Below are 25519 nucleotides of genomic sequence, written 5' to 3'. Positions count from 1 at the left end.
GACTACATCTCCCAGCAGGCAGCGCGCCGCGTGGGTCCAGGCGGGAGAGCCGCGGCGGGGCTGCGGTGCGCGCTGGGACGGGTAGTCCGCGGGGCCGGCGCCCGCGCCTCAGAGCGGCCCGCGCGTCAGGCGGCGCTCTGACCTTGCGGGTTTGTCTGGTCGCGTGTCTCCGCTGCTCCCGGTCCGCCTGCCCCTCACTCGCCGGGAAGATGGCTGCCGTACGCAGGGCCCGCAGTTACTCCCGCTGCGTGGTGCGCTTCTCCGACCGAGAACTCTGCTAATTTCCCCCCGCGGGGAGGACACACGGACCGAGCGGGGGGGGGGCAGAGACCCCCGGGACGGGACAGCGCCGCCCGAGCGTTGGCAGCATGGTGAGCGGCCCCGGGCCGGCCGTGCCCTGCTCCCCGCTTGCAGCGCGGCCTGGGCCGGGGGAGGGGGGGGGTGGGGGGGGGGAGGCACCGGGGTGGTGGCGGTTCGGCCGCCGCGGCAGGTGCGGGCGGAGGGGGACGGGACGGGACGGGACCGGGCGGTGGTAGCGGCAAGGGGTGCGTGTGCCCGGGGGCGGGAGGAGCGGACCCCCCCGAGCCGTGCCGCTGCCCGGCAGCCCTGCCCTGTGTGCCCGTGGCCGGGCAGCGAGGGAGGTGTGCCGTGATCCTGGCCGCGATCCCACCCGGGTCCCTGCGCCGCAAGGAGGCACGGCCCCGCCTTCCGCAGAGGGTTTTGGGCTGAGGAGGGGGCTGCTTGATTCAGGACCGATCTAGCTCTCCGTAGAGCCACCTGGACAAATCGCTGTGTCCTTACAGATGTCCGTACCTTTCTCCTTCTTCGCTCAAAAAACAGATGGCATAAAGTCAGTTGGTAATTGAAACGGCTCCGTGGGCCGGGCACTCTGCTTATTTCAGTTTGTGATTTAAGGTATCAGAACTACTGTTTGGTTCGGTATTGCTTTTCTGACTGCATCTCAACATGGATTCAAGTAGCCATGATGAGATCCTGATCCTTCAAAGTTAAGCCATTTGTTGTCATTCAGGAGCTCTTAAGGTGCCTTACCACCGTGATTGAAACTCTTTATTTTTGAACACAGTGTTGCTTCTACCACATTGACAGGAAAATGGTGCGACTTCCTCGTTTGCTTAGAAAACCAAGATGAACATTAGCTGTCGGTCACTGGGTCGCTATGTCGTGCTTGCTTCTCCTTTAGTTCTGTACAGTTCACACATAGCCCTGTTCCGCTGGTGACAGTCAACTTTGAACTGTTTCTGATCTTGGTTTTATTTTGCTGAAACAAAGATCTGAACTATTAAAGGACTTGACATTGCAGTTAGTTTAGTAAGTGATTGTTGTGCTCTGAGGAAATCCACATGCAATTATGGATTGCAAAACAATTAAAACTAAGCTGTGCAAATAAACTAGTTTTGCATTTGGCAAATCATTTCTAAAGCTTTGCAAACAAATCAGAAATCTACTCAGCTGACTTCATTTTACAGGTCGTAGTCTAATTCAGATGTTTACTGTTGACGTGCTGACCTTTTAGTGGCTTGACTGGCTAGCACTTTTCTCATGCAAAATTATTTGAGCTGATCGGTACACACTAAGGATGTCTCATGTTCAAGCAGGATAAAGTCACTGTTCCATATGACAGGTGGCTTGTAGCAGGAGGAAGGCCAGCAGCGTGAAGGTGAACAGGCTAGATTTATCCACTAAGTAGCGATTAAAGTACAATGTTCTGTGAGCTTCAGAAACTATAACTACAATTTAAGTATTGTCAGAGTGGGGGCAAGGACCCAATTTTACAAGTTACAACCTGCTTTAGGCGTGGTCTCATGAGCTGTCCGCTGGTGAAGATCCTCATTTGTTCTAGCAAAACCGTAGGGTTTCAGCAGATCAAAGAAATAGCGGAAATGCTGTTAATAGAGATTGGTTTTCCAGTCCAGTCCACTATGCAGTAACAATGTGAATGAATTGCTTTACGGGTAAATTCAGAGGGATGGTCACTTATGATGCCACTGCTGCCGGAATATAAACCTTTGATATGAGAGACTTGAGATCACACATGCACTCAGGATAGAGGAGGTAATGATGGAAGTCAAAACTTCGGTTTTGTTGTGGTTTGACCCCAGCCAGCAGCTAAGCACCACACAGCTGCTCACTCACTTCCCCCCCCACCCAGGGGGATGGGGGAGAGAATCAGGAAGAAAAGTATTAATGGAAGAAAATAATAATGATAATAGTAACAGTAATAAAATGACAATAATAATAGTAATGAAAGAATTGGAATACACAAAACAAGTGATGCACAGTGCAATTGCTCACCACTTGCTGACTGATGGTGAGTTTGTTCCCAAGCAGCGATCGCCCCTAGGCCAACTCCCCCCAGTTTATATACTGGGCATGACATCACATGGTATGGAATACCCCTCTGGCCAGTTTGGGTCAGCTGCCCTGGCTGTGTCCCCTCCCAACTCCTTGTGCCCCTCCAGCCTTCTTGCTGGCTGGGTATGAGAAGCTGAAAAATCCTTGACTCGGTCTAAACACTACTTAGGAGCAACTGAAAACATCAGTGTGTTATCAACAGTCTTCTCATACTGAATCCAAGACATAACACTATACTAGAAAGAAAATTAACTCTATCCCAGCTGAAGCCAGGACGGCTGTAGTCAACTTCATGATGTTTTTTGACAGCTTTTAGGCTGTGGCCTAGGTCTTCATGGTATGGTTTATTTTTTGTTTGGATTGAGAGCACATTTAAGTTATAAAGAGCATTGAATGACATTTTGGAAGCAGTTGGTCCAGAACCGTGACTGACTGTGATTAAGAAATGAAGGAGAAGTAGGGCAGTTGAACAGAGACAAGAGGAGGAAAATCAAGACTCTTGAACAGATTACTGAAACAAAAATTTGTTTTTGAACATGAGGTAAACTTCAGCCAGCTTCATGACCTTCTAAACAATTTTAACTCTTAAATTAGTTTATCTACAGACTTCAGGAGTTAAAGGTTTTAATGGGCGTGCCTTTATGCACAAGAAGATAGTGTGTTGATTTAGTTTAGAAATTACTGGTTTCTGCATTTTGCAGATAAAAACAGGCTTATTCTGCCCAGACCGAGCGCTGACTGGACATAATTCAGCTGCAAACCAGAAGTCCTGTGCTCTGCGCAGGCAGAGGTAGGCCTTATTTGTGTCAGCCCAGTGCCATAATAATGCACTTACAGACATCCATTTCAGTGCTAGCTCATTCCGAGGCTATCTCCATTTGGCCAGCATAGACGTAATCCCCAGATGCTAAAATAATGTGATAGGACTGCTGTAACTCATAGGATATTAACTGTCTGCAGTCAAATTTTGGAATCAAAACCCATGACATTTCTAAGTTATTTACTCCTTGCTCAGATTTAATGCTGCTAGTGCTTTGGAGTGTTCTGGCTTTCCTGTTTTCTGCACTGAGAAATTAAAAATGTACAGCCTTAAAATCAGAGTGTAGAAACAGATGCAGTATCTGTTTACTTTAACCAACTAACACTGTCTACACCATCAATTGTAAAAGATAAATTGACTGAGTCATCAGTGAAAACACATTTACACATGACAAGCCAGCAAGTTTGTGGTCCTTTGGGGGACCTGTGGGGAACTGGAGATGGGTGCTAGGAGGTGCTTGTCCCCAAGACAAAGAGATTAAACATTGCCTTCCCATGAGGTTTGCCAGTATTCTGTAGTTTGATCTTGAACTTCCAGATGCTCTAAAAATTTTACAAATTTTCTGAATACAAGAATGCTTTGATTTCTGCACTTCGATTGTGCAGGAGATAGAGATTTCTTTATGAGAACTTGGAAGAATGTCACTGACAATGTCACTTGAAGTCTTTGAGCACTATCTACAATAGGAAGGAGTGGGAAACAAAACTCCTATAAGTAGTTGTGGTAATCTTAATGCCAAGTTTACCTTCTTAGACTCTCTGTTTGCATTATGTGCTTGCAGAACTACAGATGTGAATTTCAGCACAGAATGGTAGAAAAACTGGGATGCTTCAGCTGCAGGAAGAACTTCAAACAAATGTTTTAGTCTTTGGGGTTTTTCTTCCTTACTGGCATCTTGCTGCTGTTGTCATTGTAGTGGCTTGTCACCGATGCTCAGAATTAGTTTTCCTTTGTTTTAGTATAGATTCTGTAAATCTCAGTATATTTCACAATGAGAATTTTTTTGTGTCTTTAAATTTTGTTCTTAAACTATCTGTCTAACTCCCATGTAGAGCCCTGTTAAGTTTAGTTAAAGGTCTTTTTTAAGGTCTTACTTGTTCAAGTTGTCTCACAGCAGTGCTGTAAATTAAACCAACTGTCAAGCTCTCGTGCTAGCTTTTTATTTTCTTTTACAATACTTTTCTTCTTTAGTTTCACATGTAGTTTTTGAGATTGCCCATATTGTCCCATAATTTTCATAAGGTATCTATTGTTACTCAAAGCACTAGTCTTTTTGTGCTTTTGTATCTATTAAAAACCCCAGAACTATGGTTATCTTTACAGTGAGAAGATAGTGATTAAATTTTCATTTCTTATATGAAGCACACTACTGTTTAATACTGAAGCTTCGGTTCTATGCTTTGACTGAGACACTGAGTGTATTTATTCAGGTATTATAGTAGTGTACTGATGCATGTAAGCCTTCAAGTGATACATATCTAATCTGTGTTGGATTGAAAACCCAACTTCATTGGGTTAATAGGAAAGTTCAAACAATACCAGTAATTTTAAGATTAATTTTTATCATCAATTAAGATTGATCTGTGGGGTAGGTGGGTAGGATGGGGAAAAAAGGAGTATGCTTAAATTTTTTTTAATACATATCCAAGACAATTGTGCTTTGTGAATGTGCTGTAGGGACTTATGCAGATTCTAATCATGTCTGACTGCTCTCTACTAGGCAGAAGCTGAAGAAGATTGTCACTCTGATTTGGTAAGAACCGATGACAATGAAAGAGCCGGTGAAGCAAATCTTCAGGTATGTCTCTCATGCTAGTGGTTTTTTTACAAACATAGTACTGCTGCACTTATTACTTTTATGCTCATTTAATTACCACACATTTGTTGATCTGACAAATGCTTAATCTGTCTGCCCCTCCAAATGTGAAATAGATGGATTTTGCAATGTGTTCAGGTGTCAAATTCAGTCTGCAGTTATCTGTGTAGATGAAAAGAAAGATTTGGAATTCCTTTAAAGAACTGTAGGAATCGGACAGCAGTTTCTGTATGGATCAAATTCCAGTTTTAAGTTGTCACTCTCATATGGAGCAGAAAGTTGATAAAAGCAGTCTAATAGAAAAGTGTGTTTGTTCTCTTACAACACTAGATTTCTATGAGGTTGCTCCCCAGAAGTCATGATGATTGCAAGAGACATGTAAAATGTAACTTCAAAGATACTGAAAAAAATTGCATGGCAAGAATTATGACTTGTCTTGTTTCACAGAAAGGAGTGTAAGGTCTTATTTGTATATTATATAAATGACAGCTGTGATTGTCATAAAGCTTAGTATGCTTGTTTACAAAAAAATAGGTTTTCTAAATTTTAATTTCAAGAGCTAATTGACTTCTTGCTTAAAGTAACTCTGCATAAACAAGAACAAACACCATGTCCAGAAATAATAATTTTCTACAGAGTCTTAGATCATAACCATAGTACTAACAACCACTTCTTGAAACATCAGTTTTTCTTCTGAGGTGAACAGTTCAGGTAAAAGCACTTACGTTATTGAATGAGATTGAACAAGTACTTCCGCACTTTTTAAAAAAAATTTACTGTAAAACAATAGCTAAGTCTGTGTCTAAACTCACTGAAACCATTTAAGACTTGGAAGTGTAAAGCATAATTTTGAAATTCTGTTTTGTGTTTGTACTTTATAATTTCTCCTCAGAAGATATACTGTCTGAATATGTGATACTAAATCAGAATTAATCGGATTTTTTAGGCAGAGCTCCAGATGTTCAGAGCTCAGTGGATGTTCGAGCTTGCCCCGGGTATGAGTTCTAGTGGGTTGGAACCTCTGCCATGCAGAGCATCTTCAAGAGGACCTGCAATAAAGTCTGTAGATGCCAGAGGAAAACAGGAGATAGCAAAAGAGGAAAAGGTACAAAAAATAGATGTATATTTTGGGGATTTTTTTGTGTATGTTGGTATTGCAGTATAACTATCCTAAAAGCTAATGCTGAATTAAATCTAGAGAAACAACAGAGGTGATTAACCCGTTGTCTCCATGCTGATGTCTTTCTATAATCCTACACTGATTTTTCTAGTTTGAATGCTTGGCTTTGTGTCACCTTCCTAGTCTGCTTTCTGAAAGACTGTAGGTAAGGGGCGAGCAGCAGGAACCTGGATAGTTTGTTGATTGGGAATTTCAGTTATGGTTTGCAGCACACGAATATGTCTTCTCACTCTATTTATGGAATTATTTTATTCATCTCCTTCATAGGGTACAGTAGGCAAGATGAAAAATAATTCTAAGTCAAGTAACAATGTGCTTGTATTTGTAAGGAATTTAAGAAGTGTCTCTGTAATTTATCATGCAGGCAAAAGAACTTTTCCTGAAGGCAGTGGAAGAAGAACAAAATGGGGCCCTTTACGAAGGTAATATGGGAGTCTAGAATGAACACCTTTATTGCAGAGGACTCCAACACTCTGATTTGTGTACAAAATTGCATGATGCCAGTGAACTTAAACTGCAGGCTAATAGTAATTTGAGAGCTCGGTTATTCGGATAAGCAAACAAACTTTCTATAAAAGGAACCATCGTATCACAGTTGTAAGGTTGATGTGAAGCTAAGGTGAGATCGAGGAAGGAATTTCTACCTCTCAGACAAAACGACAGTATTTTGAAATCTAGCAATTTAATGAAGCACTGGATTGCATCTTCATAGAGCATGCTTCTTTATATGGCTTTTGTAACATGAAGTAAGCATAGTAATTAATCAAGGCAATATACTGTATTTCCTGTGGTCACAGTTTTCTTCATTCCACTTTGAACAAAACTACTTAACCCATGGAATGTTTTGGGTTTGGGGTTTTTTTTTGGTTTGTTTGGTTTTGTTTTTTAATTTACACAGCATACTAAGATAGCTTGTTTAAGAATTCCTGAAAGGAATGTTTAAATCTGGTAGTCTTATTTTATGAGGTTTGCCAAAATATTTAAGATGCTTAGCTTGCTTGGCCTCTTGCTATCAGCACTAGTAAAAATGGAAATTCAAAGTTTTCTTCCTCATATTTAGTTATGAGAATATATAGAGTAAGAAGCCCTTCCTGACTTCAAGTCCTGTACGTCAGTAGTGAAGATACCAGTGTTCTATTTCTTTTATGAAAAAAAAAAAAGGAACACAGAACGTATGTGCCATCCTGCTCATCCACTAGAGGTTTTGGCCACCTTGGTTAAAGTGCAGGTGCAAAATAATGTCAAGATAGGCAAAACTGAGAGTACTCTGGAACCTCCTGAACTCGGCCGCCTGTTGAATACAAAATTTCCTCTCCACCATGGGAGATTTCCTTCCCTTGCAAGGGATTTCTGGTTGTTGTTCCAGATCTCAAATGAACTGAGAGAAATATGCGTCCCCAGTAGGTAATAAAATTAGTTGGTTAGATTTCTTATTTATTACATGTTTGTATGGGGCAAAATTAACTTTAGGCTAATGTATTTTGTGTATTTGGTGTAGAGTTAAATACACAGTAAAAAAAGATGTCAAAACTAAATCTGATATGTAATCTACTGTCATGACCCAGGCTGGACAGACCAGGGAGTCCTGTTCAGTTCAGAATTCCCATGGGCTAAATTAAGGTGAAGTGACACCAAATGATCAGTTAAACATTTTATTTATGGCAGAAGCAGCCTGAACTTGGAAGGTGTAACAGTAGGTGGTGGGGGTTCTCTCAACAGGAATTGGCATGAGACTATTTCCATAAACCATAATGACATATATATCAATGCAGGGAAGAAAATAAGGAGAGCCCTCCTGTTGGGTCAGGAGGTTCAGAGCACCCCCTTGCTTTCTAGACTCCTTCTCAGAGAGGACACTAGGGGCAGCTGGATCCACTGCTAGTCCCAAACGTGGTCAGCAGTTTATGTCTTAAAGGTGTGAGGTGTAGGGATTATGGAAAAGGAGGGAGAAAGAAAGTGAGACAGAGAGAGAAAGAGGAAAAGAGAAAGATTTCAGTGGCCCTGGGTTCAGCGTTGGTCCCACCAGCCTAAGGGTTCAGTCACAGAGGGCAGGCACACATGGGCCTTCAGGTTGTGTCCTTTTATGATCTCCTTGCCCCTCCTTTGGGCTGGTACTCGAACTCATTAGGCTAATTAGGTGTCATGCACAGTTTGTGTTTTCAGAACCTTCGGGAAATGGATCGGTGGGCTTGGGGCCGTTTGGGGAGTAACTGCCCCTTCCCTGCAGACGTGACCATTGTTTGATATTTGGCCGTGCATGGTGAGCTGCGCTGCTCAGCGTTATCAGAACAGGGAACTGCTTGGCCTCCCTGTCCTGTTGCTGATGTCCTGTGCTGATCTGTGCTGATCTGTGCTGATCGGCTTCTTTTCACCTGTGGTTCCTTGCTATGCAGGGTTCGTTGTTATGTAGAGCTCGTCGTTATGCAGAACTTGCCTCAGCACAATGCTTGAGACATAAACTCTTTCAGTCTCACATCTACCATTTAGGAAATCATGCAGTAGATTGCAAAGGTTCTTTCATACCAACGGTTTCCAAGTAAATTAAAAAAAAAAAACATGCGAGGAAAGCAGTCTACTTAAACATTGTGTATATAAAATGAAAGCTATAGCTTCATCTGCTTGAGTGTACGCCTTGTATGTTAAACATAGCAGCAGAGAAGTAGTTACATCTAACAGAGGTGCATTCATAAAGGTGTTTTAGGCATCTGGATTGCATCAATATGCATCCATTATTTCTCGGTTGAATTTGATTTGAGACGTAAAGAAACGAAAGTGTTTCTACACATACATCTGTATGAGACCTTAGAGACAAGGTCCTACACCAGACACAGATATATTACTGACCACATGTTGGGACATCTCTTTTCAGGCCACACTTTTATCTGCTGACCTGGTCCAGGTCACCAGAATCCAAGTGGCATTTCAGCCTGCTGCTGAAATTTGCTGATACCTGACATTGTGAGACAGTTATGTGCAGCAGCTTGTTCATGTTTAAGTACAGTACAGACCTTGCTGCAAGATCAAATGCTAAAGTTGAGACCGATCTCTGTTTAGCTGGCTGCTGGTCTTCCTCTTCCTCACCAGCTAAAGGATACTACTTGTAAGTCACCGGCCCTGACATGAACTCAAGGAAATAGGAACACTTACTTGCCCCAAACTTAGGCTTCTCAGACTCATTAGTGTGTCAAATTCTGAGCTCCATGCTCACCGATGTTTCTTTTATTTTGGGTTTTGTTTTTAACGGTCCAAACTGAGGGAGAGTTGCCCTCTGATCTTGATATCACCATGTGGGAATACAGAGAGACATATAAATACATACATGATCTTAATATCAGTATTAAAACAGACTGAATGTACATACAATGAATCCACTTAAATTAAGAAGGATCTGCAGAGTTAACTCAGAAGAAGGACATTCTGCGGCTTAAATAACAGTTTGTTCGCACAGGGTGATTTTCCTGGACCTATTTCTCTGCTTAGTGCTTGTTTAACACTTTGGACTGTTTAAAGGCAGAAGTACTTTGTGTGCTAGAAGAAACCCGATCTGTCAGTTTTTCCTTTATGCCCCATAGTCTTGTGCTTGCTACATAGCTTTTTGAAAAGGCTGCTTTTCCTCTAGACAGGTTCCTCACCCTCAGTGTTTTGAGTGGCTTATTTCTGTGCCTTCTGTAGTTTCCAGGGTTTTGCCACCATAAAATTTACTTGTTTTGTGTCTGTTGTTGAAGTTTTAAAACTACAACAATATATTTTGTTGATCTTTCTCACCTTTATAATGTTGTTTATGTCTGAATGACTATGCTATATGGAGGATTTAAGGTACCTGCATTATCTTTCAAATTCTTTTGCATGATCCTCAGGGTTACTTATGAATATAATGCCTAAAATCTTTACAGCTTGTTGAGAAAGCTTTGTAAGTGCAAACAAATGTAAGGGCAACAAATGAAATCAGGACTTTGAAATGTTTGAATGTAAAATTTTGTACTCCATAATTGAATTTGTAGCAGTTAAGGTAAATCTATAAAAGCTGAAACACATCTGAGAGAACTCTTTATTCTGAAAGAGTACATGAAGTTTTTAGTTTGAAAACAGGTGCTTAATTTGCCTCTCTTCTTTAAGAATTGAACTTAAACCTAATCAGTTGTATTGGGTTTTCATGGCAAGGTTTTGGTAGCAGGGGGCCTACAGGGCTGGCTTTTGTGAGAAGCTGCTAGAAGCTTCCCCCGTGTCCAATAGAGCCAATACCAGCCAGCTCCATGACGGACCTGCCGCTGTCCAAGCCCATCAGTGATGGTGGTAGCACCTCTGGGAGAACAGATAGAAGAAAGGAAAAAAAAAGTTGCTGGGGCACAGAAACTGCATCTGGAGAGAGAAGTGAGAACATGTAAGAGAAACAACCCTGCAGACACCAAGGTTGGTGAAGAAGGAGGGGGAGGAGATGCTCCAGGCGCCAGAGCAGAGATTCCCCTGCAGCCTGTGGGGAAGACCCTGGTGAGGCAGGCTGTTCCCCTGCAGCCCAGGGAGGTCCACGGGGGAGCAGATCTCCACCTGCAGCCCGGGGAGGACCCCATGCCAGAGCAGGGGGATGCCCAAAGGAGATTATGACCCCGTGGGAAGCCTGTGCTGGAGCAGGCTCCTGGCAGGACCTGTGGCCCCATGGAGAGAGGAGCCCACGCTGGAGCAGGTTTGCTGGCAGGACTTGTGACCTCGTGGGGGACCCACGCTGGAGCAGTGTGTGCCTGAAGGACTGCTGTGATGGGTTGACCCTGGCTGAACACCAGGTGCCCACCAAAGCCGTTCTATCACTCCCCCATCCTCAGCTGGATAGGGGAGAGAAAATATAACAAAAGGCTCGCGGGTCGAGATAAGGACAGGAGAGATCATTCACTATTACCGTCACAGGCAAAACAGACTCAGTTTGGGAAAATTAACTCAATTTATTACAAATCAACCAGAGCAAGGTAATGAGAAATAAAACGAAATCTCAGAACACCTTCCCACCACCCTTCCCTTCTTCCCGGGCACAACTACACTCCCGGATTTCACCACCAAGCCCCCCCAGCGGCACAGGGGGCAGGGATGGGGTTTATGGTCATCACACGTTATTTTCTGCCGCTTCACCTCCTCAGGACGAGGGCTGATCACACTCTTCCCCTGCTCCAGCGTGGGGTCCCACCCACGGGAGACAGTCCTCCACGAACTCCTCCAACGTGGGCCATTCCCACGGGCTGCAGTTCTTCACGAACTGCTCCAACATGGGTCCATTCCACGGTATGCAGTCCTTCAGGAGCGCACTGCTCCAGCGCGGGTCCCCCACGGGGTCACAAGTCCTGCCAGAAAACCTGCTGCGTGGGCTCCTCTCTCCACAGATCCGCAGGTCCTGCCAGGAGCCTGCTCCAGCGCGGGGTTCCCACGGGGTCACAGCCTCCTTCGGGAACCCACCTGCTCCGGCGTGGGGTCCTCCACGGGCTGCAGGTGGAGATCTGCTCCCCCGTGGACCTCCCTGGACTGCAGGGGAACAGCCTGCCTCACCAGGGTCTTCACCATGGGCTGCAGGGGAATCTTTGCTCCGGCGCCTGGAGCATCTCCTCCCCCTCCTTCTGCACTGACCTTGGTGTCCGCAGGCTTGTTTCTCTTACATGTTCTCACTCCTCACTCCGGCGGCAGTTTCTCCCCGTCCCAACTTTATTTTTTCCTTCTTAAAAATGTTATCACAGAGGCGTTACCACTATCACTGATTGGCTCGGCCTTGGCCAGCGGCGGGTCCGTCTTAGAGCCGGCTGGTATGGGCTCGCTTGCTCTCGAAGACAGGGGAAGCTTCCAGCAGCTTCTTACAGAAGCCACCCCTGTAACCCCCCCCGCTACCAAAACCTTGCCAAACAAAACCAATACAACTGCACACCGTGGAAGGGACCCGCGCTGCAGCAGTTCATGAAGAACTGCAGCCCATGGGAAGGACTCGTGCTGGAGAAGTTTGTGGAGGACTGTCTCCTGTGGGAGGGACCCCACGGTGGAGCAGGGGACAAGTGAGGAGTCCTCCCCCTGAGGAGGAAGGAGCAGCAGAGATAACATGTGATGAACTGACCCCGTCGGGAGTGGAGCTGAGCCCAGGAAGGAGGGAGGGTAGGGGGAGGGTGTTTTTAAGATTTGGTTTTATTTCTCATTACCCAACTCTGGTTTGATTGGCAATAAATTAAGTTAGTTTTCACCTAGTCAAGTCTGGTTTGCCCGTGACAGTAATTGGTTGAGCAGTCTCTCCCTGTCCTGATCTCGACCCACGAGCCTTTTGTTATATTTTCTCTCACCTGTCCAGCTGAGGAGGGGGATTGATAGAGGGGCTGCATGGTGCTTAGTTGCTGGCTGGGGTTAAACCACAACATCAGTTTAGACTAAATAAGATTTATTAGACAAAGGTATTTTACACCTTTTTAGTGCTTTAGCTGAAGCCATCTCTCTGAAAAAAAGGTTTGCTTTGATAAGCTGGTATAAGCATCAGACATATTTAAACATTAAACCTTTATTTTCAGCCATCAAGTTTTATCGCCTAGCCATGCAGCTTGTACCTGACATAGAGTTTAAGATCACCTATACACGGTCCCCAGATGGTGATGGCGTTGGAAAGAGGTGGTAAGTGTGAAAATTTACTAATTAAGTGTATAGGAGTACTGAAACCTGAAATTTTGTTTCTAAAGCATATGAATGGTCTACTGTGATATGCAGTTGTAAGTCTTTTAACATTTGGAAAACTTGTCTACTTTCATCTGAATAGACAGCTTCATAGAAACTTTACAGATGCATTAGTCCAAGGAGGACTTTTCTATACCGTAGTTCAAAGAAGGTAGCAGGCTTGTTTGGAGCTAATTAAATTCAAGTGGAAGGATGTTACTTGAAAAAAGAAAAAAACATCAGTCACTTTATTACTTTTGATTTCTGATTTTCAGATTTATAAGTTATACATTTAGGATCATCTACAAAATTGTAGATGGCAAAAAGATCAATTATTAAAAGCTTTGTACCATGGAATATGCTTCTTAATTAAGCAAGGGAATATACTGCTGTTCTTATGCTGACTAACACAGCCAAATGGGAGCATTTCAGTAAGTAGAGCAATACATTTAGAAGCTCATAGATTGTAGACTGAGTAGTCTAGTATTCCATCATTACAAGCATCAGAATACCCCTAGCCTCAACACACTAGGTATGTAGTGGGTTAAGATGGCCTAATTTGAGGCCAAGATTTATGTTTGAGGACAGGATTCAGGTTAGGGCCAAAACCTCTGTCATAGCTCAGATAGCATAGTGAAGACAAGCTTATGAAATGGAGCTTCCCAATTCACTGCTTACTAGTAGCAGCTATAGATGCTGCTGATAGTTACAAGAAATCAAGAGTTCTAAAACAGAATAAAAGAGGAAAGTACAGCCATGTCCCCGTAGTATTACTAGCTGAGTCTTTTTGCCCTAGGGCAGTATAGCTTCAGTGCAGTAGTTGACTCAATGTAAAAGAGAGTAAGATGAGATAAGTGCTTTATTTACATCCATTACTTCAGTTTCTGAACTCATTGCTAGCATGAAATCTTCGCTGTGTATTTGTGCCCTAGGAAAAATACTGGGTGATCAAATACAGTCATGTAAAAATCTTGGTTTTCTTAGGATTATTTTCTTATTTTAGCATCATTTTCTCTACTCCCTTCGTAAGTCTCACTGACACCAAGTTGGATGGGAGTCTTGATCTGCTTGAGGGTAGGAAGGCTCTATAGAGGGATCTGGACAGGCTGGATCAATGCGCCGAGGCCAGTTGTATGGGGTTCAACAAGGCCAAGTGCTGGGTCCTGCACTTGGGTCACAACAACCCCATGGAACGCTACAGGCTTGGGGAAGAGTGGCTGGAAAGCTGCCTGGCAGAAAAAGACCTGGGGGTGCCTCAGGTTGTGCCAGGGGAATTTCAGATTGGATATTATGAAAAATTACTTAATCAAAAGGGTTGTCAAGCATTGGAACAGGCTACCCAGGGAAGTGGTCAAGTCACCATCCCTGGGGGTATTTAAAAGATGTGTAGATGTGGGATTTAAGAACACGGTTTAGTGGTGGACTTGGCAGTGTTAGGTTTATGGTTGGACTCAATGATCTTAAAGGTCTTTTCCAACCTAAATGATTCTTTCATTCTATGAATTTTCATTCAGTTTTGTAAATGTTGCTGTACTGTCCCCAGCATTACATGACAGTGAGGGGAAAACAGGCAGTACTCTTAATTGTTATTTAAAAGCAGTATTTGTAGAGGTATGTTCTTTCAATAGATTGTAGTTGTGGTATTTTTGCTTTCTGAATTACTGTTGTGTTTCATACAATCTTGGTGAAAAAAAAACAAATTACACAATTACATTTGAAAAAACAATTTACAGTGTGGCCTGTAGGTACTGGGACTGGCCACGATATTAATCAAAATAAAGGAAGGTATGTTCAGTGCAACATCTTACTATAGTCTTAGTTATGACTGGCCCAAACATAATTGTCTTCTCTATAATACTTTAAAACCCATTGGTAGGTCTACTAGTTGCTTGTTTATATTCTCAGCTCATTCTGTTAAGGTTGTTTAGAGTAAAATTGAATAATATTAAAAGAAGATCTCTTAGCTAGCTTGTATACCAAGTCAGGGGAAAGAAAGTGTTTTGTGATGAAATCAGGAAGAGTTCTGTAGATTGTGGTTACTTGGTGCAAGGAAATAGGCACCTATTAAAGGATCATATTATGACATACAACTTAAATTTAGATTTTTTTTTAATGTGGTAATGTTTGTTTATCACTTGGTAATCCTTCAAGTTTACTGACAAGTAGCAAGCATATTGTTTCTGTTCTGCTATCTTGTTCTTGCTCCTGAAATTTTTTATGTCTGTTTATTTACGGAATTGGTGAAAAGTAGTTTTCCTAAAGGAAAGTTTTCCTTCATTATTCATGAATAAACCCACTGAGGATCACTCTTCACTGAATAACACAAGAGTAAAAAAAAAATAAAATATCCGTAGTTGTTTTCAGAAGCTTACATTGTGACAAGGATTAGAAAATATAACTTTCTGTCAGTGATAATTTATTTCCTGCATATGGCTTATCTTAGGTAAAGTAAAAGATGAGATTTGTCTTTTCACGGGGTCAGGCAGTTCTTCGGTGACTTCACTGAAAACGGTGAACAGTGAACTCTCAAATCCAAAAAGAAAATGGAATTGGCATTAAATGAAAAAAAAAAAGAAAAAGTTACTACTGTCAGATGGATTCCAGCAAAATCTAAATGAACTTGATAAGATTGCAGTAGTTGTTTTATCGTATGATGCAATGAGATTGCTTTAAAAACATACAGGAAACAACTATATTGAATGAGGGTAAGACAGTGGATTGATGCCAAGATAAGGACATCTGTTGGTAAGTTTTGTCCAATATCACAGTGTTGGCATTCCCCCTTTTGTAGTGTTGAGGACAACAAAGAGGATGACAAAATGGCTGATCTCCTGTCCGATTTCCAGCAGCAGTTAACTCTTCAGGAATCTTCAGTCAAACTTTGTCAGCCTGAGGTTGATGTCAGCCAGACCCATATCTCAGGTATGAATTAAGATACACTGTAAGAGTTCAGAGACAGAATTCATAAAGATGTTTCACTCTATTAATTGTCACCTTCATTCTAAAGCCACTTTTAAAGAAATGTACACAGTATCTCTTTATTTAGTTAGATGTGAAGGAAAAAAGATCATCAGCTAGCTAAACAGAACTTTTTCTCATACATGAGTTTGCCTTTATCGCACAAGCTTTTCCATGTAGTTGTACTACTAAGTAGAATTTTCCAGGATCAAAGTCATACTTAGAAGTAGGAACTTCCAGGAGCAGACTTGCTGAAGTAAGTGTATTCCAGTTTTCCTTCCAGTTAATGTTTGAAAAAGTGAAACGTGCATTTTTTTTGTTTTGGTTTGCAAATATTTGTTACAATTCTTAAGTGTGAATAAGAGACAATTATTCTGTGAAGAATATGCATCTTTGCATGTCCTGTTTTTATCTGATTCTGCATCAGATTTTTACAACAAATATGTCTTCAGGTTCAGCAAGACTATATAACATAGCTAGAAAGGCTTTTGAAGGTTAATGATTTTCAGTGATACAGTTCTAGGACAGTTATCCTGAGACTTCCTTATGAGAACTGAATTGTAGAGAGTGTATATAAGCTATGAACTCCCTTAAAATTAGATGCCTCTAAAACATGTATGTTTTGCATCCCAAATTATTAGTTGCTCTTGGAAATCTTGGCCTGATTGCCTCTGTTCTACTCAAGGAAGGAAAATAAAGTAAATGTAGCAAGCTGTTCAAGTCAGAACATAAAGAAAACAGGATATTTTTGTTAATTTTTTTTTAAACAACTGTGGCATTGTACACATCTTTTCTTTTTTTGCCAGTAAAGTCAAGGTGTTGTAGACATTACTATAAAGTGATCTCAGGAGATGTCTCTTTTGAGCAGCAATCTTAGTCTCTTTCTGGTTTTATTTTCTGTCTTCTGGCTAGTCCTGTGTTACAGTATCTTGTATACCAACTGTTCTATAGCAGAATGAAAACTGTTAAAATCATGTCTGCTTCAGAAGTTAGTAGGCTGGAAAGGATCCCTCTTGGTCATCACAGTAGTACAGTAGTCGCAGACCTCAGCAGCTGAAGGAGAACTCAAATAATGTGAAGCAATGGATTTGGCTGAACTGATTTCCTGTGTTCCATTTATTGACATTCATAATTTTAGAATACTGGTTAACACTTAGTACAGGATAGGATCAGACCTATGCTGTGTAACTGACATACTGAATATATTTACTTCCCCTCCCTAGTATATGAGCAATTTCACAGTAGGTTTTTTTTGTTCTTTTACACAAGTAAAGCTTAAGACCAAGATAGCAATCTCCACCAGAAATACTATAATATTTTTCCTACCAGGTGTGCCCAGTATCTGAAGCAGTGTTTTAACAATCCCTAGTTTACTAGAAACTTAGAAACATGGTTGGCAAGATAGATAATCAAAGGCTTTGGCTGACTGGTGACTATCAGAATGGAAGATATATACCTGTTAGCACTAGTAAGAGATTTTTAAGCCTTTGTATCTCCCATTCTCCAAGGCACTAAGAGTTCACATGCTGAAGAGCTCATAATTTGCCAGAGACTGTTTTGTACCTTGTAGCAATAATATGCACAACTTTTGTTTATACTGGAACATTAATGGTTGCAAATACAGGCAATATAGCAAATTTATGACTTCTCAACAATAAAACATAGAATTAAGTCAGATTCATGAAACAGGATGTGTGTTTAATGAATACAGAGACTGGTGCCCAGTGAGGTGTATGTACTTTTTATCATGCTAGTGTTCTGAAAGGTGAAACTTAAGTTTCATCATATTTTATAGCAAAAACAGTCTCGTTGGATTTGTGGAGTGCAGCAATGCAGGTTTTTTGAGAAGCAAGTTTTTTTCACTAAAAATCAGAGTTCTGTTAAAATGCGGTCTCTACCACAGTATTTAGAGCTAGTTACTGTTTAATGTACCTTTGCACTGCTCAGCTGTTTCCTCCATTTGAGCTCAAAGCAGTTACACTGCTTAAAACCATCAAGTCTTCGTTGTATGCAGTGATATGGTTTGAGCCATAGGCTCTGGAAAGCAGCAGTAGTTGAAAATAAATGAACTGTAATTCCTGATGGTATAAGATTAGTATACAAGATTATACCCAACTGAAACAACAGAGAAAACTTAGGGAGGCAGAAGGTTACTAGAAAGAATTCTGACTTAATTTCGCAGGGCTTTATCACTGATTTTTAATGCTAGGAAAATTATCATACAATCTTGTGGTGCTTTGATGAGGATTCTGTCATAGTCTTGTATTACATTAGAAAAAGTCTTTCAACACAACAATGGTGTGTGATACCATTTTCAATCATTGGACCTGCACCACAAAATATAGAGTGAAATCATATCAATTTCATAGTGGATAGGTTGTTCTTAGCACCTCCTATCCAATACTGACCCTGACCTGAGCTTATTTAGCTTGTCATGCAAAAGCAGTATGCTTTGAGGTAATGTTACACACTAGGTCAGTTTCAAGAAAATACTGCTTCATAGGCACTGTGGATACGCAATGTGCATGTGAAATTTTTGGTGTAACACCTTACAGTTGTGGATATTTGTAGTCTAAAACTAGGTTTTATCCTATCATCATAATGCACTTTCAGCTCTTGATTTTTGTTCTTTTGTTATATGACTTTTTTAATTAAAGATAATTTTTTTGTTACCTGACGTCTGGCTGCAATGTGAAAAAGTAGGATTTTTTATGGAAAGTCAGAACTTTACTAATGGTCAAACCTGGAATTACAGGTAACCTATTGATTTACAGGTTACCATCTAACAAAGATTTCTTTCCTCTTTGCAGTGTTGCCTATGGAAGTACTAATGTACATTTTCCGATGGGTGGTTTCGAGTGACTTGGACCTAAGATCATTAGAGCAATTATCTCTTGTTTGTCGAGGATTTTACATCTGCGCCAGGTATTTTAGATAAGTTATTTAGAGTGAAGCTTCTCTCTGCTCTAAAGAATCAAAAAGAGCTTTTTTATGCTCAGGCTTTTTTAAACAGTATGTAGAGGTGGAAAATAAATCCATAGAGCAAAATTGCCTGTGTTGGAAAGGTGGGTTTGGTTTCGTTTTTTTTTTGCTTTTAGGCTGCTAAATCGTACATGTAGGACTATGTCCTGCTTTTTTTTCCCACAGCAATTTTCATGTTATGCTCCTCGCAGTGCTAATCAGCTTTTGAATACACCACTAAATGGTATGTTAGGTAGATGACTTCTCTGTAATAAAAAATGTTGCTGAAAGTCTTACTTGCCCTCCCTTCTTTGAAAGTCACAAGTTTCAAGATCTCCAAAATAATGTCTGTTGTGTTGTCATCCTCATATGGCCACACAGAGAAGTACCAGGCTGCTGCAATGTTGTTGGTCTGTACTTGGCTGAAAATGGCATTGTGTTCTTGAATTTCACTGGGAGGAGGAAGTGGCTTTCAAATGCTCCAGGCTTAAGTAAATTAGTCAATGATTTTAAATTATGAGCTGTTGTTCAAGAAAGTTTCTTTCAGTTGCATCCAAACTCAATAACGGAGTTTGTTATTTTGATACGTAAAAGCTAAACAAGGTTTGCAGGAAAGTTATGGGATTTGGTTTTTTCTCATTTTCACTAGAGATCCTGAAATCTGGCATCAAGTCTGTTTGAAAATATGGGGCAGGAGCTGCAATAAACTTGTTCCATATGCTTCTTGGAGGGAAATGTTTTTGGAAAGGCCTCGCGTTCGATTTGATGGTAAAGTGTATTTTGGAAATAGTTTTGGGTTTTTATACTGCATGTAACCATGACAGAAGCCATCAGGTGGGTTTGATGTTTATAACGGTGTTTATAACAATCTGAATTTGTTTGGGCTTTTAATCTGTAGGGTATCTGTAAAGAGAAGGGAAGGGTGCAAGGGGTGAAAATAAAAACTTTAATGTCTTTAAGTAACAAAAGTAAACTCAAAAGTTTTAGATTACTGTTTTTTTAATCTTAAATATTTTATGTATTTAATTTTTTGTTCATATATTCCTTTCCTGTAGGTGTATATATCAGCAAGACAAAATACATACGTCAAGGAGAACAATCTCTTGATGGTTTCTATAGAGCATGGCACCAAGTGGAATATTACAGGTAGAACTGTAGTACAATGAGTGAGTGAAATGTTTCTCTCTCCTAAATTCTTTAAATCCAGCCCTTGATATCACAAACATTAATCATTCTATAAAACTCAGTGGAACTACTACAGTGTGTAAAGCTATGTATATTTTTTGAGAATAGGTCTTAAGAAATAGGATTTATTATGATAATTACAGGTGGGCTTAGAACACATTTCATCCTCAGTTACACCATTTCATGTGGATGAAACTTAAACAGTAACAACAGTAATACTTGTCCACAGATTTCTTTTCCCAAATCACTTCTGCTTTACATTTCTGATAGAATAATTGCTTTCAGCAAAAGGAAAACAAGTGATTATACAAGAATTGTCTTTTAGCTTATTTGTACCCAATTGTAAATAATAAAGAGGCTGGGCTTTCTCAACTTGCTCTAAATACCTTGCCATTTGTTTCCTCAGCCCGTTTTTCTGCTGTTCCTTGTCTTGCTGTTCACAGCATTTATTGTTCTATTCTGTTGTCCCTTCTGAGGCTGGAAACTGTTACCAGAAATCATTTGAATCTCATAGCTCTTTCTGTAGTCTCACAAACATCAGCACAGTATCCGAGTACTGTAAAAATTGATCAGATCCCAGAACCTGAACACATCCATATGACATTGTCCATTCTGTACTGATACCATAATTAAGATTTTTGTTGCATTTGTCTCAATCGATGCTGGGAATGGAGAAACTTACCTGAGGTCAGTTTTGATTCCACGGTAGCCTTCTTGCTTTGCTTAGAGGTGGCGAAACTCCTGCTCTCATAACTCTTCATAACTTGATCTTTTAATCTTCAAAACTTTTGATTTCTAATCTCTTTTTTCTGTTATATCATGTGTGAAGAAATGTGTTTTCAAATCCTATTACCTATCAAGTGCTATATCCTTCTGGGAAACATCCTGTGATTTAAAAAAAACACCAACAAAAACCACACAACAGAAAAAGGTTATGTTTTCTTGGTTTGTATTGTGTAATTATATTTTTGCAGGTATTTGAGATTCTTTCCAGATGGTCAAGTTATGATGCTAACAACTCCTGAAGATCCTCAATCTATAGTTCCTCGCTTACGGACTAAAAATACAAGGTTATTGAAATGAAATATTTGGCTTTACAGTTTTCATCTTGGTTTTACCTGGCAATTTCTATTTACTTTTGTCTCGTATTCTATATCCTGGCTTAGCAAAATGAGTAAAATTACAATGTTATTTATATTGTGTTATAGATGTTTATAGTTCTCTTCTGAGAACTTAAAAAAATTTTGGTCTTTATGCAAAGATATCTTTCATTTTAAGGTCCTGATATTGTAATTAGATCTCCTTTGCGGGTTATGTGATTTTAAACTTCTAAAGGAAGTAGATGGAAGAATACATGCTATTAGCTTGGTGGGTTTAGAATCCTTTTAAAGATACTATTTTGTTACTGCCTGCCTTCTCACACTTCCTTGACTGTTTGAAGGAAAGTGAAGATTTTGGTGGGATGTGACTGAATTATTGCTTGATTTCTTCTTGGTGTTTGTACAGACTTGTTAAAAACATAGAAGATGATTTGTGACTTCAGAAAAGGTGTAAGCTGTTCACCAGAAGTCTGAAAATATTTAGCAGTAGGCTAGGTAGGACTGAGTAACTTGTTTACTGTCCTGTCTGGGAAAATTAAAAGCAGCCTTCCAAAATGTTTTTATCATTTTGTATCATCAGTGAGCCTGGTACTTTACTAAATGGAAATAAATAAATCGTTTCCTTGATTATGATAAGCAGTCAGTCTTCTTTTCATTGCTGATAAGTACATCAGTCTTTTGAGACAGAGAATATTTTTATGTCCTTGACACCGTCCTTCTCTTAACCTTCCAGAACGGATGCAATCTTGCTTGGCCATTATCGCCTTTCCCAGGAAACAGACAATCAAACCAAAGTATTTGCTGTAATAATGAAGAAAAAGGAAGAGGTAGGTAGCAAAATTGAATAGAGGAAAAACAGTGTAAAGAGTGGGCTTTTTAATGTTTTTCCTCAGACTGAGTATTTTAAGGCACCTGAAGATTTGCATTACACCAGAGGATTAAAAAATTAATTTCATTTTTTAACTGGTTTAAAAATACAATATAAATAGGCATGATGATTTATCTTACCTTTTTTCCCCCAAATCTGTAATAATCTTTTTAAGACAGATAAATATCTGGTTCACATTTGAGCAACAGTTCTGCCCCTTAAGCTTAATTGCCATGTGTGTTGCTATTAGGTAGTTTGTTAACCTTGTTAACAAACAGAAGGGAAGGACGAAGAGGTAATTTTCTGAGATTAGTTTTGACTGTGTGCAGTTACGTTCCACAGCATTAAATAAAACAAAATAAGCAGTATTCATTAATTGAACTCTGAAAGATTTGGTCAACTTACATCACAAAATTTTCTGATTAACAAAGTGTCTGTCAAGCAAAACTTGTGAAGAGTTAGAAGTATTACATTATTTTACAGTGAGTTTGCATAGTTTGGGTGGTGTCCTCCATGCTTATCTTACTTTCTGTGAAAACTTCTTCCATAATTAACATCTAAATTGATGTATTTTCAAGGAATACCAGTAGTTGCTTTTAAGTATGAGAGTTTAATAATCTGTCATCACAGTTACCTAGGCCTCAGGATAAATAGTTACACAATGTGTTCTTTGTAGATCATGAAACTTATTTTCTCTTTGTACAGAAACCAATGGACTACCACAAGTACAGGTATTTCCTCCGTGTTCCTGCACAAGAAACAGATCACAGTTTTCATGTAGGACTACAGTTGTGCTCCAGTGGGCGCCAGAGGTTCAACAAACTTGTCTGGATACATCATTCTTGTCACATAACTTACAAGTAAGTAAATGGAGAATAAGATCAAAGAAGGATACTTAACTGTACAAACACGGGTGACGTTAATTTGTCCAGTACTAAGTACAGAAGATGTGAAGACTGTGAGACTTATCAGGCCTTAACAGAATGTTCTGAAAACAGTAACTGGTCCTGATTTGATACATTTTAATGAACTTTTACTTAAAGAAATCCCAAGATTTTAGTAACTATTTATAATGGTATGGGAGGTTTCCTAAGTAGTAGAACTGCAGTATTTTAGCCATTTAAAGGATTTATGCACGGTGTTTGAATGATTTCAGAACTGAATCGGAGTTGAATGACTTTGTGTGGTGCTAGTAAAGAGGTGTGGAAAACATATATTCATTAAGGTATATTTCTTTTCCGCTGTGGATGTGCAAGCTAGAAATGTCTGCACCCATCATGTGAGAAATGTAATGCTTACAAACTATATAATCCAGCAGTGCAAAATACAGGCATGCAACCAGCTGTTCTGACCACTAACTAAGCAAGAGCCATGGCCACTGTTCTTGCACTTGACACTCTAAATTACTGGCAAGTTGGCTGTCCAGATGTTTGGTGTTGGTATACAGGCTGGATTTAGGCCTTGTCTTCCAGTCATCTTAATCTCTATATTCACTGTTTTTATAGGGACATAGCTCAGCTATTGACCTGTAAGTATATAAAATAGGAAGTAAACTACTGGTGGTTGGGAGTATAGGTAACTTCCATAAACAGAAAAATTGCTTTTATAAAAACTATTTTCATACCTAATTTATGAAGAAGTGGCAGTATCGCAGACATTCTTTTCAGCATGAAGTTTCGGTACTGCTCAGGTTCTGCTCTACCTCTCAGTATGGTGGTGTCCTTTTGAAACTAGAATAAAAATGAGTATAAAACACAGCTAGGAGAACATATGCATTTTGTTACTGATGTTCAGAAATATTTGGGTTTCTTCTTTTTAACATTTTGTAAACAAACAAGTTTTTGCTGTCATTCTGTGTTCTGAATTCAGGTTTCTAAGTGAAACGAAAGGGGATTTTTTTACTTCAATATTGGTACGGTGACTTGAGTGACATCCTGTGCTATTACAAGTCTTGGAGCTAATAAGAATGAAAGGGGAAAGTGGTTTCTTTGATATTAAAACAGAATTGTATTCTATGTAGTATGACTCAGCCAACATTCAGATGCCTTCAGAACGAGGCAGTATGAAAGATGCTTATATTCCGGCTGTAGTTTGGTGCACACACTGTACTGTGGGATGTGACTGCATTATTGAGGGACTTAAACAGCAACTCATGTCTAATTTAACTTTTACGATACTCTCTGCAGATCAACTGGTGAGACAGCTGTTACTACTTTCGACATTGACAAAATGTACACCCCTTTGTTCTTTGCACGAGTGAAGAGTTTCACTGCATTTTCAGAAAAGCCGCTCTAAGAAACACCTTTTCCTCCCACAACTCTTGCATGAATAAAAGGTTGTAGCTAATGAGCACTTAAGTTATAAATGTGTACATATTTGGAACATCTTAAAATTCTGGGGAATTTTTTGAAGGCAGTATGTTTATTTGATTATGAATGGCTGGGGTTTTGTTTTGAGATCAAGCTTATGAGTATTAAACACTTTTGTGACAAGAATTTGATAACAAAGTTTTGTTGTTTGTTTTGTTTGGTTGGTTTTTTTAAATAGATTTTATAAATCAGTCTGCTTAAAATGTGAGTCTTCATCTGCCTGGACACTGGTTTGTCCAAAAGGAATTGTTATAGGAAAGTCTCACTGTCCATGGGACAGTGTGTGTGGTCTCTGGTGAAGGCTTGAAATGTGAAGGGGAGAAAGTTGTCTTTTATCTGTTAAACTGTGTGACTTAAAAGAACTTCAAATAAATGTTTTCTTTAAATTAAACTTACTTTGTTTGCCTTTAAGATCTGGCATTTTGTCAACATCAACCTTAAGAGAAAACAATCGAGGGCAAGCAAGCATGAATATAAAATTTAACCGCAGAGGTACATCCCCACCAATGCAGTGATGTCAGTTGATCATAAATGTAATTTGATCTTGATAGACGTTCAGTAGAGCCTTCCTTCTCGACAGGATGGGCATGAAGGGGAGAGGGATATGGGCAGCGAGTTGTTCTCCTGTACCATAGGATGAGTTTGCGGGGTACGTGGCTCTGCTTGGCAAGTGTCACAGTGCAATGGTGAAATGCTGGTGTGTACTGCTTGTGCATTGGCCAGGGCTGAATGCACAGGTAAGCAGGGCTCACTTGGACATGATTGTAATGTGTTATAACCCTTCATCTAACCTTGCTACAGATGCTGTAAACTCTTTGAGCATTTGTTGTACTAAGATAAATTTTGAGGCTGCTGTAGATGTTCAGGTGCTGTGTACTGCTAATCATCAAGTGTACCTTGAGGTTTGGTGCAGGTACTGTACGCTGCTTCTCCTGCATATATCGCTTGGGGGTGTAGTGCAGACACTGTATTGCCGCTTGTTATATATGTATCTTGGATTCTGAAAGAACTGAAGCTTTTTAGTGTAGTTTTTTTAAAGCCATTTTGCGTATTTTACCTTTTAACATCTTGTTTCAAAATACTGACCTGGACTTGAGGACTAAAATGTGAAAGCTGTGGAAAGTACTATACCTGTTCCATAATTTATAAAGTGTATCTTTGCAAGGAGCTACATGATTAAAAATACATCAATAAATCATGATTTTGAACATGCAATCCCTTGCAAT

At 40.2% G+C, this 25519-nt stretch overlaps 2 protein-coding genes across 3 annotated transcripts in view; one reads left to right on the top strand and one right to left on the bottom strand.

Moving 5' to 3' along the window:
* LOC126046686 (glutathione S-transferase 3-like) overlaps positions 1–25519 on the bottom strand; it is a 110195-nt gene that overhangs the window by 39826 nt on the left and 44850 nt on the right. The gene's annotated exons all lie outside the window — the stretch shown is intronic.
* FBXO9 (F-box protein 9) lies at positions 91–25508 on the top strand. 2 transcript variants are annotated; one of them, XM_049819406.1, is made up of 14 exons: positions 91–371; positions 4914–4991; positions 5956–6114; positions 6554–6611; positions 12714–12813; positions 15644–15774; positions 18621–18735; positions 19421–19539; positions 19827–19917; positions 20931–21026; positions 21790–21883; positions 22630–22784; positions 24111–24259; positions 24706–25508. In XM_049819406.1, exons 1-13 carry the CDS (start codon positions 369–371, stop codon positions 24217–24219), a joined length of 1308 nt encoding a protein of 435 aa, XP_049675363.1. In that variant the 5' UTR covers positions 91–368; the 3' UTR covers positions 24220–24259; positions 24706–25508. The 2 variants fall into 2 exon arrangements, with proteins under 2 accessions (XP_049675363.1, XP_049675362.1); XM_049819405.1 differs by having other exon boundaries at positions 24111–25508.

Source organism: Accipiter gentilis, chromosome 16 (assembly GCF_929443795.1).
Source record: "Accipiter gentilis chromosome 16, bAccGen1.1, whole genome shotgun sequence".
Taxonomy (NCBI): domain Eukaryota; kingdom Metazoa; phylum Chordata; class Aves; order Accipitriformes; family Accipitridae; genus Astur; species Astur gentilis.
The sequence above is the reverse complement of the archived record's forward strand: the minus strand, read 5'-3'. Positions and strand labels throughout refer to the sequence as shown.

Bases quoted from the DNA above. Each gene is read 5' to 3' on its own strand.
- FBXO9 (XM_049819406.1), top strand. The intron at 4,992-5,955 runs GTATGTCTCTCA...CGGATTTTTTAG, and splicing joins CCGGTGAAGCAAATCTTCAG to GCAGAGCTCCAGATGTTCAG. The intron at 22,785-24,110 runs GTAAGTAAATGG...TACTCTCTGCAG, and splicing joins TCTTGTCACATAACTTACAA to ATCAACTGGTGAGACAGCTG.